General features: G+C 46.4%; 1 protein-coding gene across 1 annotated transcript in view; it reads right to left on the reverse strand.

Moving 5' to 3' along the window:
• IRS2 (insulin receptor substrate 2) overlaps positions 1-5,977 on the reverse strand; it is a 39,590-nt gene extending 33,613 nt beyond the window's left edge. The window contains exons 1-2 of the mRNA XM_040336207.1: positions 5,651-5,977; positions 2,270-5,396 (exon numbers count right to left, since the gene is read on the reverse strand). Of these exons, the coding sequence (XP_040192141.1) occupies positions 2,270-5,294 (3,025 nt within the window). The 5' untranslated portion in view covers positions 5,295-5,396; positions 5,651-5,977. The remainder of the gene's footprint in view (positions 1-2,269; positions 5,397-5,650) is intronic.
• Positions 5,978-14,531: the final 8,554 nt, after the last annotated feature.

Raw genomic sequence — 14,531 nt, forward strand, 5'->3', positions numbered from 1 at the left:
CTTGTTGCAAGCTAATGATTTAGAAAGCAATGAAGCCATTGGTTTATTATGATAGCCCTAAAACCAACATTTTTAGAAGGAAAGGTCAGCAATGGCAGCCTCCATACTTCCTCAGTTGTAAGAGTGAAACAAAACCCTAACCCTGGATTACTGCAGATATCAAAGGAATTTGCATATAAAAAAAAAAAAAAAAAAAAAAGTATTTTTTTCCTGCTTCTTAATGGTTGAAATTTAAATAATTTCTGGTTGCCGATTCATAAAATTCTGTATTTCGCCCACTCCGCCAGTATAACATTTCATAGGGACCTTTACTATGTTCCATCTCTTCGGTTTACTGTACGACGTGTTATGCTTTGCAGGTCCCCTTGGAAAAGGAGTAGTACACAATTCACAAGAGTCTCCTACAAAGCAAAACAATGATGAACCCCTCCCCATTTCATGCTAATCTCCGACAAGCTGATCTTCAATGGCAAAACAAGCAAAGCGTAACTAGCAGAAGCTATTCTACTACAAGCCATTTCCTTGTAGGAGAAAGAACACATTCATAAACCTTTTAAACATGGTAACAATGTTATAATTACAACTGTAGAATACTGGACTAAAGAGCTATTCACACGTTCCCCTACATGGCCGAAAGTGTATATGCAATCGTAGTGGAAGTATTCTGCTTATTTAACCTTTCCCTTATAAAATAGGATTACATGACTCTTCCAGTGCCTGTAGAGTGTAGACATACCTTACGAAATTGGCTTCAGACACATACAGGATCATTTATCAGTTATGGGGAATGGAGAAAAAGTGTAGGAACCCCACCCCCAACCACATTTCAGTTTACTATAGCCTAGTCAATTCATTCTGTTTGGTCTCCTACGCCAAAACGTCACCCGATTTACTCATGGCTCCATTAAACACTTTTTTGAATATATTTTTATATGGAAAAAAAGTATTAGCTACATGCACCCAAATAGACATTTCATTTAAATAATAGACTGCACTTGAAGCCATTACTTAGGAACATCCTTCAGGTTACAAAAGCCAAGGTTTTCCTATTCAGCTGTGCTAATACTCGGATTAAAAATATGATCCTATAGTTAAGAAGGTGACAGTACTTATACGTACATAAAAGTGCACAGGAAGTTTTCTTTTTCTCCTAATAGGATACATAGCATGATTAGGTATCCATGATACTATATGAAACCAAACAATTGAACTACAATGATGTCGGACAAAAATATATATATATATATATATTATATATATATATATATATATCTCCAACATTTTCCATTTTGAACAGATTTGCATTTTACAGCATTAACTGTAAAAATATTTTGCAATACAGAGCCCAAATCTATGCGACATCACAATGTCAAAAGAGAAAAGTGTCCATCCCCCTTTATCCATATGTCAGTGAGTGACAAGAGAACTGGGGGGGGGGGGGCTTTGTGCTTCCTTTCTGGTTAAAAGAATGTGTGGCTTTGATGTCTCTGTAAGCGGAGACATGTGGGCTTTGCATTGTTTGTGTGAATCTGAAGAAAAAGTAAGTGAACCTGATTTTACTACAACCAGCCAGTGGGATGTGCCTGCACCCACTGTTCATATAAATCAATGGAAGCCATGCAGTTGTGGGCTTTCCTTATTACAGGCTACACCAATTCATTAGAACTATCCAATTGAACCGACTCCAAATGCAGATTGTTTGTAAATATGTTTGCTGTGGAACACATTTAATTTTTTTTTAGATTAAAAAGGAGAGACAACATACTCTTGAAAAATGCAGTGGCAAATATGTTAAAATAATCAATGTATTTGGTAACAGACAAAATGCATTTATGTATACACCTAGGATTATTTACAAAATAGCTGGACACATTAATTTTAGATTCACTAAATTATAAAAAAAAAAAAAAAAAAAAAAAAAAAAACCCCCACACCCCACAAACCCAAAAATTTAATAAAAAAGGGGGAGCAGTTAAACAAATTTTAAAAAATAAAAGACCAAAAACAAAAATTAAAAAAAATGTTGTTATCGTACAAGATTAAAGTGGGTAGCTATTTTACTGTATACACTTGTAAGTGGGGGTTATTTACTAAAGCTGGAGAGTGCAAAATTTGGTGCAGCTCTGCAGAGTAACCAATCAGCTTCCAGCTTTTATTGCCAAAGCTTAAAAAAGCTGATGCTAGGAGCAGATTAGCTACCATGCAAAGCTGCCCCAGATTTTACACTCTCCAGCTTTAGTAAATCAACACCAATGTAGACCATTCTCACCTCTGACAGTGGTGGCACCCTTCATTCCATGTCCCAGGAAGTCAAGACTTGGATAGGACCCAATGTTCAAACTGGCAAGTCCCAGAGCAGGCAAGTGTCCTCTGGTAGAGGCTTGGGATAGCAGCAACAGGTTTCTATCTTCAGGTGACAAGTCAATGGCAATGTAATTAAGTCCATTCTGGAATCCTGCTGAGGTTTCCCTGCACATGGGGCTGCCACATTCGCTGGCTTCCAAGGTTTCTCCAGGCCTCAGAGACACATTCTCCACTGAGGCCGAGCTGTGCCTCTTGGGACTATGCGCAAAGGAAGGCGATACAGGAGTCACTTGAGTGGTGGATGAAAAAGTCTCTGAACTGTGGCGACGGCGCCCCCCTTGGGAGTCTGCTCGGATGACCTTAGCCCCCATATTTGGATCCGGTGGAGGGCTGTGCAGGCTAAATGCCCCATTCATCTTGTCCATAAGCACTGTGAGGCACTGTACACTGGAAACTGTACTCTCTAAAGGTAATTTTGCAGCAGTAGGTGATGCCAAGGGGTCAGATGGCTGTGGTGAGGTCTTCCTTGGGCTCATTTCTGTATAGTCAGAATTTGGGCATAAGCTAGGTGAGGGTTTTGGTGAAGGAGGCCCAAAATCCAAGTTCATATAATCTGAAATGGGGGAGGGCTGAGGCCCAGACCCAGACCCAGACCCAGAAGAGGAGGAAGATGGACTGCCTGCAGCAGACATAGGTGCAGAGTCTGAATGGGCAGTTTTTGGAGGCAAAGGCAAGGAATCTTGTGTTCTTGTCTCTCCAAAGTATATGTGAATATATTCCCCACCTGGAGGGCTTGGAGGTTCTGGTGGATGCTCACTCATGCTCGGCAGAGTGCGAAGTGCCAGGCGAGAAGGTCGAGCAATTCGACCATGTGGAGAAGAGGAAGCTGGAGACCTCATGAAGACATAAGGCTCAACATCTGCTGGGCAATTATGTTGAGGTGCTGTTGAATGACTCTGGCAACAGCAATTTTTAGGCTGCATGAAGAAATAATCAGGGGGCGTAAAGGATAGCGACTCTGCAGGGGAAAGTCTCTGATGTACAGGTACTGGCCTCGTTTTAGATGCGCACCACATTGGCATATAGCCATCTGGTGAATCTTCCTGAGAACTGCCATTGATGCATGTCCGTGGCTGTAATATTTGCTGAGGGGCCGACACGCTTGCTGGGCTCATAGGAACATAATCATTGGAAGAGGAAACAGTAACAGCTCCATGGTTCATGGGCATATACCCATCATCCTTCTGACGCCCAATTTCTACATCCGCATAGTCTTCTGGATAAGGATGGCATGTTTTAGGAGAGGATGACAGAAGACTAGAACTACCCTTGTATGTGGCACGCACAAGGGTTGCCTCATCCAGGGAAGCAGAGGAGAGTTGAGGAATTGCAACTTTTTGTCTTCCAGGCGTAGTTAAAGAATAAGTTCTCTTCCTTGAGCACTTCTCTATTGCTGAACATTCCATGCGTCGGGAAAGGCATTGGCAACCACCACAGCAAGCTCTATCCATTGACATGTACCCATTCATGTCTCCTGTGTGTGGTGGAGTACCAGAAACGGAGTCTGGAGTGCCACTCCGGCAACTTAAATACGCTCGAGCTAAGTCCCCTGGACTGGAACTATATTCATCCAAAGACATGAAACCTGGGTCATTAGGTGACCCAGATGCAGATGCGTTACAGCTGGAAGGACGTGGAGGGTTTAGGGGGTCACAAGCAGATCCATGGCCACTACTCCCAGAGGAGATGCTAACTGGACTGGCAGCAGATGGTGGAGAATGCGGGACTGGCATGGACATAGACCTGCTGTGTTGAAGGGGACCAGGAGCAGGAAACAGTTTCCCATTTCGACCACCCAAACTCAGTGTATGGGAACGACTTAGTGGAGCACGAAGCATACTTGGACTTAAGGGACTACTTAAGATTGTCTTGTTGCTTAAATTATCTCCTTCGCTAGCAGTGCGGAGACGAGAAGACTGATTTCCAGGAACACTTGATGAAGTTGAGGGGAAGTCAGTGCGGGTTCTCCTGGCCAGCCCAGTCTGACTTGGTGGCAGCTGCGTATGATGTCGTCTTCCCGGTACACTGATGGGGTTGGAACTTGAAGACTGGCTTTTGCTGCGAGGCCTAAATTCAGCCAACTCCTTCATAGCCTTCATAGCCTCTAGAATAGTCTCATGAATGCTCTGGGCAACCACACTATCATCAACCTGCATCCAGATCTCTCCAGGCCCAGTGGACGCCGAGCGCCCCACCTCCACGAAAAAGTAGTTGTCTGAGTGACCGCAACGTCGAATGTTCATTAGCTGAAGGGTCACTGAAGGAGTTTCACTATTCAGCCGTACAAAGCTGATACTTCGTGCAGACAAGCACAATCGGTGCACACCAATCAAACTTTTAATTTGGCCCAGACCCCTTGGTTTCAAGTTTACTTGCCAGACCTCTCTGTAGGCTGCGTTGGCTGGCGTAATCAGTCCATAATTTGGGTCCTCAACCAACGCCAGGTGACTGCTACAATTAGTGCCACAGCTGGCAGTCCCGGAACAGCAGCATTCTCCTGTACTTCCATTTTTGTCTTTTTCTCCTCTGCCGCTACCAAGCAGCTCGGTGAGAGCCCGATACCAGCTCTCCTGTTCTTGCTCCGTCTCAGCCGCCACCGCAAAGTACTCGTCGCGGGTGTAAAGGGCGATCAGGTACTTGTTCTTAGCGTCCGCTCTCTTGTTGATGTTCAGGCAGCTATCCAGACAGATAACCCTTTTGGCCGCGGCCGACTTGCTCCTCCACTTCTTCTCGCTCTCGTAGTACTCCAGCCTGGCGGTGGTGCACCCCTCCCCGGGCTCCTTCAGCACGAAAAATCGCTTGTGGCCGTGCTTCTGCTTGCGCAGGTAACCGCATTTTTTGACGATGTTGCCGTTGTTGTTGTTGTTGTGGTTGAGGTTGTTGGAGCCGGCGGGGGGAAGCGGCTGCCCCTGAGCGGGAGGGCTGGCCATCCTCTTCTTACCTGGATGCCGTATTTCCCCAGTTGATGCTTGGCTCGTGTTGCGTGGGTGACGAATGTTGGATTTGTAGGTTTCCACTTGCTCTACCGTGACCTTCAAAAAAAAAAAAAAAAAAAGATTTGTGTAAGATGCAATAACGTACAGATGATCATGTTTTGTTTTTTTTCTCCATAAATAAATAAATATCACAGGCAAGTTTTAGTCTACTACGAAGGATGCAGCGATCCTGAGCCACCCAGATGCTGCATTGATGTGACGTATATGACACATAAACATTCTCTGAATGAAAACAACATTGAAATCAGGAGGTAGGTACCCTGATCATTACATAAACACCGATCACTTACCTTCCAATGCAGCCGATCAGCTCCGAGTAAACATGCTGAGCTGTCCTCCTCATAGCCGGTGAGTGCAGCAGCTGATCGCCGGTCTGCTGTACTGTCTAGCCATGCCGGGGGATCATCAGCTGCTCTGACCAGGAGATCGCTCGCTCTCTGCAGACACCGACACCACGTACAACACACTCCAATCCGCGTACAACAGTAAATAGCACATCTCAACGACTACCCGGGCTAAAGAAGCAAAACAACATGTGACGTACCAAGTTACCGACCTGAGGGGGGGAGGAGGGAGGGAGACACATCTACACACATACCAGGGGAGGAGAGTGGGTGGGATCGTGACTTGGGTGGGCGGGACTGTCCATCAGCCTGCGTCTCCTGCTATAATTGGTCAGAGGGTGGAAGAGGACGCTGGCGTGCTCCATCTATGGACAAAGGAGGCGGGGCTGCCGGAGCAGACGGCAACTTCTAACGCCAAAGCCCGCCCAGTGTCTACCTTCAGCTCCGGGACTCCGCCCCCCTCCTCTTCCCCACCCCCCACCTAGAGCTGTCAAGGACCAACGCAGGAAAATGACTGCCGGAGAACACGCCGCCTGTGTAGAGGGACTGCAGAAGGCGCTGGGCGAGCATGGTGCCTGCCCTTCACTGGGGTCACTAGAGTCCGGGGGCTGGTGACCTTACTGCACCGTGCAGCCAGGGCGGGGACAGAATGCAGACAGGCTTTCTGCAGTGATTCATGTTCTTACTGCAAAGCAGGCAGGGAGTGTGAAGGGTTAACAGGGGCTTCTGAGGAGGGCCCCTTCCCCCACTACCATTAATCGCTATTGCTTCTATAGTATCCCAGACAGTGCATGTCTCATCACCGTGCATGCGACCGATCAACGCACATTCACGCCTTATTCATCCATGGCTGTGTGTGATTAGACGCAGGTGTGTGACGCAGAATGTTAGCGGGGTACGTCTGTATGCATGCACAGGCTGACGCATAGACCGCTTTATAGCCATTGATGTCTATGGCCGGCTGTACCCAGCACCAGATTATTATTATTTATATAGCGCCAACAGTTTGCACAGCGCTTTACACCAGATGGGGAAATGCTCCAATATTTTACATGGTGGGGCTGCGTGCATGAACCCGTGATGCGATTTTATGTTTGGACAACAATGGCGATTTTTCTCAAGCAATTATTTAGAAAATATGAACGACGGCATTCAAATAATGGCTACTTTGGAGGAGACTTTGCACCCGATGACCCCCCTCCCTCTAAGACTAGGTTTGCACCGCATTCTTGTTCAAATTACGTGCGATTCTTTGCAGTGTGATTTGAGCACCCCCCCCCCCCTTCTCTGCATGTGATTCGGACAGGAATCGCACCATGTTTCCATTCAAATCACATGTGATTCTTTGCAGTGCGATTTGAGCCTTTTGCACAGCGTAGAAAAGACCTTGGAGGGCACTAAAATCTCCACACATTGACTGCACCCCCCTTCCCTCTGAGACTAGGTTTACACTGGTGCGGTGTGGGTCCCGCATATGATTTGGACAGGAATCGCACCACATTCCTGTTCAAATCACATGTGATTCTTTGCAGTGCGATTTGCGCCTTTTGCACAGCATGGAGAAGACTTTGAAGGGCACTTAAATCCCCACACAATGACTGCACCCCCCTTCCCTCTGAGACTAGGTTTACACTGGTGCGGTGTGGGTCCCGCATGTGATTTGAACCCCCTTCAATGCATGTAATTCGGACAGGAATCACACCACATTCCTGTTCAAACCACATGATTTTTTGCAGTGCGATTTAATACCCATTAGTTTTGCACAGCCCAAATTGCACCATGCGATAAAGACTTTGGATGGAACTAAAATGACCACCCAAAGACTGTCCTCCCTTCCCTCTGAGACTAGGTTTACACTGGTGCGGTGTGGGGAACCGCATGTGATTTGGACAGGAATCGCGCCATGTTCCCATTCAAATCACATGTGATTCTTTGCAGTGCGATTTGAGCCTTTTGCACAGCGTAGAAAAGACTTTGGAGGGCACTAAAATCTCCACACAATGACTGCACCCCCCTTTCCTCTGAGACTAGGTTTACACTGGTGCGGTGTAGGTCGCGCATATGATTTGGACAGGAATCGCAACACATTCCTGTTCAAATCACGTGTGATTCTTTGCAGTGCGATTTTAGCCTTTTGCACAGCGTGGAGAAGACTTTGGAGGGCACTTACACCACTGCACCCCCCCCCCCCCCCCTCCCTCTGAGACTAGGTTTACACTGGTGCGGTGTGGGTCCCGCATGTGATTTGGACCCCCTTCACTGCATGTAATTCGGACAGGAATCACACCACATTCCTGTTCAAATCACATGTGATTCTTTGCAGTGCGATTTGAGCCTTTTGCACAGCGTGGAGAAGACTTTGGAGGGCACTAACACGACTGCACCCCCCCTCCCTCTGAGACTAGGTTTACACTGGTGCGGTGTGGGTCCTGCATGTAATTTGGACCCCTTCACTGCATGTAATTCGGACAGGAATCACACCACATTCCTGTTCAAACCACATGATTCTTTGCAGTGCGATTTAAGCCCATTAGTTTTGCACAGCCCAAATTGCACCATGCGATAAAGACTTTGGATGGAACTAAAATGACCACCCAAAGACTGTCCTCCCTTCCCTCTGAGACTAGGTTTACACTGGTGCGGTGTGGGGAACCGCATGTGATTTGGACAGGAATCGCACCATGTTCCCATTCAAATCACATGTGATTCTTTGCAGTGCGATTTGAGCCTTTTGCACAGCGTGGAGAAGACTTTGGAGGGCACTAATATCCCCACACAATGACTGCACCCCCCCCCCCCGAGACTAGGTTTACACTGGTGCGGGAATCCGCATGTGATTTGGAAAGGAATCATACCGCATTCCTGTTCAAATTACGATTCTTTGCAGTGTGATTTAAGCCTATTCATTTTGTACAGCTCAAATCGCACAGCGCAGAAAAGACTTTGGAGGGCACTAAAATCACCACCCGATGACTGTGCCCCTCCCCTCTAAGACTAGGTTTGCAATGCATTCCTGGTCAAGTCACAATTCTTTGCAGTGCAGTTTAAGCCCATTCATTTTGCACAGCCAAAAACACAATGTGCAAAAAAGGCTTTGGAGGGCACTAAAAGGACACTGCTCATCACCCGCTAACCCACAGAAACAGGGTAAGTGCTGGGCAGACGATGAACGGGCTGTGCTTGATTATGTAAAATCAGGACCTTAAACTAAGCTCCTGAGGGCCAGGACTGATGCTGGTAGGTTAATTGGCTCCTGCCTAGGTTGGCCCTAGTATGCATTTGAGATCAGAACCTTAGATTATAAGTATATGAGGACAAGGACTTATGTGACTGTACAATATGTAAAGCGCTGCAGAATATGTTGGCGCTATATGAATGCCTGCATAAATAAATAACAATTCACATCCTCCTAATAGATAAATTACCTTAGAGTGGACTGTCACTCAATTGTGGCTGTTTGTGAAGGCAGGGACTGATGTGAATGTACAAGACTGACCATTCGGGCACTGCCCGAGGGCCCCATGCCACTAGGGGGCCCCATCAGGGTTTCCGGCCTCAGTAAAACCAGGGACAGTATGTAAAAATCTGTGTTTTAAAAATAAATCTCAAGATTATAGCTGCCCCGCCTCTCCAGTACCTTTTCAGTGTGCGTATGTGTATATTGTGTGTGTGTGTATACTGTGTGTGTATATTGTGTGTCTGTGTGTGTACATTGGGTGTCTGTGTATACTGTATATCTGTGTGTGTATACTGGGTGTCTGTGTGTTTATATTGTGTGTGTGTATACTGTATGTGTATTTTGGGTGTCTGTGTATACCAGGGGTGCCCAACCAGTGGCCCGCAGGGCCCTCTGATATGGCCCGCGACCTCCTGCTCTGGGATGGCTAGTTGGCAAGCCCAGATTGCAGGTTGCCGACCTGTTATCCGAGAGCAGTGTTGTAAATGAAGCCGGCGGTAGAGGAAGCAAGCAGTGTTTCAGAAAGTGCACCACACCTGCAGGATATAGATGTCTATGGCAAAGTGCAGCTAACCGGCGTGAAAACCATAGGTACACTGCGCCGCAATAGACTGCAGACCAACAGTTTAAAATTAGCCTTAGGCTCCTTTCACACAATCTGTCTGACCCAATCAGACCCTCCATTCACCTCTATGGAGCGGCAGATGTAAACTGACTTTTGTCTGTTTAAACCTGCCTACCTCCAATCCGATCTGCTAAAAAAAAAAAAACAGAAGTGGATCTGTCCCCTTCCACCTGATTGGATCAGAGGGCCCATAGAGTAGATTGGGCTGTGTCTACTTTGCATATACAGACTGGTCATCTGCCCACTCCGCTCATTGTAGCCCGCGACTGGTTACTAAGTCACTTAAGTGGCCCTCGGCCTTCAAAAGGTCGGGCACCCCTGGTGTATATTGGGTGTCTGTGTGTGTATACTGTGTGGCCCCATAATCTCCTATTGCCCTGGGGCCCCCATAATCTCCTATTGCTCGGGGGCCCCATGAGTTGTCAGTCCGCTCCTGATTGCAATACTTTTTTTGGGGGGGGAGGGTATCTATTTTTGGAAGAAGGCAGCTAGAGCTTCCTCCTTTCTTGCCTAGGCGAAAATGATGTCCCCTCTGCCCAAAGCAATGTGGAATAGCCACGTGACGTGTCCCATGAGGCTTTGGGGCCATGTAGAATACACTGCGCATGTGCTACCAAAGACCCCAAAGAGAGAGCTGGCATCACAAAGATGATGGTATCGTGGGACTTGGTGCCGTGGCTTTTGGTGGTTTACAACTGGACAGCGCTGTATTTATTGTGAAGGGTGTGTTTGCTTTTCTATCTAAACTTCATATACAAGGTAAGAATGGGTTAAAATAAAAAAATAATGCCGGAGGGGGTGACGTTGCTCTTTAAAAACTCTGTGTTTGCTTGTGACGCAACTGATATGAAGAATGAGGGGCTACTGTCCTGCGATCAATCACTGGGTTGCCCTAATCTTGCCTAAAGAGCTTGCTATCGGTGTTGCAGTGAAGGCGATGAATTGGCCAATGTTTGCTCAGCCTTCTGCGTCCCCTGCTGTGTGTTATAGCAGGGAAGTGTCCTGGGAAAGATGTCTGTAAACAAATGTAAATGGGAGGCTCCCTTCTTGTTTACCAGGATGAAAATGAGTCATGCTTCTCCCAGCAGATCTCTAGTACTACGGCTGTACATCCCAGCGCTGGCTACACACCAGCATTAACCCTTCCCATGCTGCCCCATTGCGTATCCAGCACAAAGTGCCGTGTAATGCTGGAATGACGGTTCCATTTTTATTTTTTTCCCGTAGGCTGTCAATTCGTACCGGTGGGTGGAAATGCCAGCTGAACCCACACAATGTCGTGATCGGCTTTGTACCACCTAAAGTAAGGGGGACCTACTGAGTCACCCTTGTGGGCTGTTATGATGACACACATGTTTATATTCTCTGTGCTTTTATTCTTGCAGGGGATCCTATTGAAGTCATCTGTTTTGAATGAGCGTAGTTTCCACCGTGTATGGATGGGGCGGGATTTGCTTTCATCTCCCTCACAAGGCAAACCGTCAGAAAAGCACCAACCCTGATGATGAAGAACAAGCAGAGAGCTGTCTTGTGCTCAGTATAGGATGGCAGATCAGCATCTCCCTCCCACCGTCAGGAGAAGGCCACAAACAAAACATTCTTCACCGCTCCATATATGGCAACACTCACACATGGCTCTGTCTGATGGATTATTAATGGGCTTTAGAGCACTATACTACAGCTCTGCCCGCAGGAGCTTACAATCTATAGCCGAAGTGTGCGTAAACCAAAAATCAATATTTCAGGATCTTTGGTATCGTGTCTTGCTGTACGCAGTTTTCTTAAAGATATATTCCACTTTTTCCCGGAAAAAAAGAAATGCACTCATATTGCAGAATGTGCATTATTATTATTATACAGGATTTATAAAGTGCTAACATTTTGCACAGCGCTTAACAAAATGAAGGCACAATTTGGTACAGAGAGCACTGCTCGTTAGAGCTTACAATCTAGGAATGTGCATTTTTTTTTTTTCTGCTTTGGAGCCTACAAAGCATTGCAGCTGAAATCAGAAGATCACAGGTGCAATGTGAAGGCTCTTGCAGACTTTTCCTCTAATTTAAGGCCCCTTTCACATTGGACCAGGAGCCGCGGTGGCGGTTTATCGCCGCTAAAAATAGCGGCGCTATGCCGTGGGAATCGGACGCTAGCGATGTGGTATTAACCCCCACTAGCGGCCGATAAAGGGTTAATACCGCCCGCAATGCGCCTCTATAGAGGCGCATTGCGGGTGGTATTCCATTGTTTTCAATGGGAAGGAGCGGTATACACGCCGCTCCTCTCACCGCTCCAAAGATGCCGCTGACGGGAGATTTTTTTCTCTCCCGCCAGTGCATCACCTCAGTGTGAAAGCCCTCGGGCTTTCACATTGAGTAGGTAGTGAAGGAGTTTTTCAGGCGGTATAGCAGCGCTATTTTTAGCGCTGTACCGCCTGAAAAACTCCTCAGTGTGAAAGGAGTCTAAGACACCTTTCACACTAGAGGCGTTTTTCAGGCGCTTTGGCACTAAAAAAAAAAAAAGCCTGAAAAATGCATCATCTGCAGTCCGTTTGCAGGACATTAGAAAAAGTCCTGCAAATAGCATATTTGGGGCGGCGAAGGAGCAGAGTATACACCGCCCCTGCCCATTGGAATGCATGGGCACCGTTGCCCAAGCGATTGGGCAGCGGTGCTACACGGACGCTTTAAACTCCGTCATGGATGGATGGGCCATGAATGGATGAATGAGCCATTGATGGAGCATATATGAGCCATGGATGGGCACTTCAGATCAAGCCTACAGCACTGCTGCACCGGCTTTCCCCCTCTCCTCACATACGGTACCGATCGGTGCGAGGAGAGGGGAGGCGCTGAACCGGACAAGCTCCAGTTTGTTGACATCTGAATGCTCAGTCATTGGACAGAGCGATCACGTGGTAAAGGGTTGCTGTCATTGGCCCTTTACTCCAATCTGTGACATGCCAAGTCTGGAAGGTGGGCAGGAGTGCGATTTTGGGGGTGCTATGCTGGCAGGACATCATAAAAAGTCCTGCAAGCAGCTTATTTGAGGCACATAAGGAGCAGTATATACACTTGCATTGCAAATAATCAAAAATGTTTCTCTATTAAAAACTCCTTGCAAGATGTTACAAGCATTTGGCATTTCAAATACCTCTGAACATCCGTCCTGAATGCATTTTTTTATTTTTTTGCTTTCCAAAAAATACTTCTAAACTCAACGGACTATAAATGACCCTGTGTACATGTACTTATAAGATAACATAGAGGAGAGTTCAGGGGCAGCAAAAAAAAAAAAAAAAAAGGCTCAACTGCTCCTAAACGTCAGTTTACCAGCAGAAGTGTACATTAAGATTTAATATAAATTACATTTACCTGTCCAGGGATCCAATGAAGTCGACATCTAAGCCCATTATTCAATCGTAATCAGGTGCAGGCGCTAGGCATGTTGGGTAAGGCCTTGCAGCTGGTCTCCCACTGCGCATGCGCAAGACGCACTGAACTTTGTGAATGGTCCCGCAGTTTTCTGGGACCTGTGTGTGTGCCGTGGCTTTCTGACCCACAAGTGACACATGGCTCATGAAGGGGTGAAAAGTTCTGCGTGGCTCCGAAACATCGCAGTTTGCAGTAATGATGTGATCTCTGAATAAAGCTTTGGACCCATTTTTGATGACCTATGGTGTGCTGGTGACATCTCTCGCTCTGACCGGAAAATGGGAACAGGTGCCTGTCAAAACCAGATCCCCCCCCCCAAAAAAAAAAGAAGCCAAATGTGGCAGTGGAGGGTGCAAACAAGCAACGCTTCCCCTTTTGGGTGGAGCTCTTCTTTAAAGTGTATTTTAACCTTGTGGTATAGTGATGCGACTCATGTACAGAGATATGGACCTTCGGTTATGGGGTTGGAGAAAGTATTAAAGGATTACAAGTGCAGAGACATCACTCTGTTTGTACTCCATTGAGAATTATAGGGGATATTTACTAAATCTGGTTCAGCAGTACATGGTAGCCAGTCAGCTTTTAGCTTCAGCTTGTTCAATTCAGCTTTTAGCAATGAAAGCTGGAAGCTGATTGGTTTCAATGCAGAGCTGCACCAGATTTTGCACTCTCTAGCTTTAGTAAACAACCCCCTATGAGTCCCTCTGCTGCAGTGGCAGAGGAGATTTGTAATTTTTCCATTCACAGATCTTGTGCCTGCGTAGCCGCTCTGAACTAAAAAATAAAAAAAGATTGAGAAAGTACCTAGGACTCTCTCAAACAATATGCAGATTTTGTGGGCACAACACGAGGCAGGAGTATATTTATAAAAAATGGTACCGTATTTTCCGCCTATCACGGACGAGATGACATCCGTGATAGGCGGAACACTGAACAGAGGCCCTGCATTCCAACTATTTGTTCCTATCCTTCCTGCATCTGAAGGTTTGGTTCCTGTGGTTCCTGTTGTTCCTGGTATTCATTTCACCTGATCGAGAAACGTACCACCATCCGGGGAATCCTTGCTGCAGTGACCCAGGTCCTTAGAGGCCATTAAGCGTATTAGACTTACTGTTGCAAAAGAGTTGAGTCCACAACACATGGTAAGAGTACCCAATTATTTATATTTGATGCCTTGGTGATCCCTGCAGACAACTAGACATTCATCACTCAATGTCAGCGATTGGAGAGTCACATATATTTCTTTTATATACGGACTATTTCACATATAATGTCTTATTTTTCCAGTATCACATTGTTTGTGATATCTGGTCC

The sequence above is a fragment of the Rana temporaria genome, chromosome 2 (assembly GCF_905171775.1).
Source record: "Rana temporaria chromosome 2, aRanTem1.1, whole genome shotgun sequence".
NCBI lineage: Eukaryota > Metazoa > Chordata > Amphibia > Anura > Ranidae > Rana > Rana temporaria.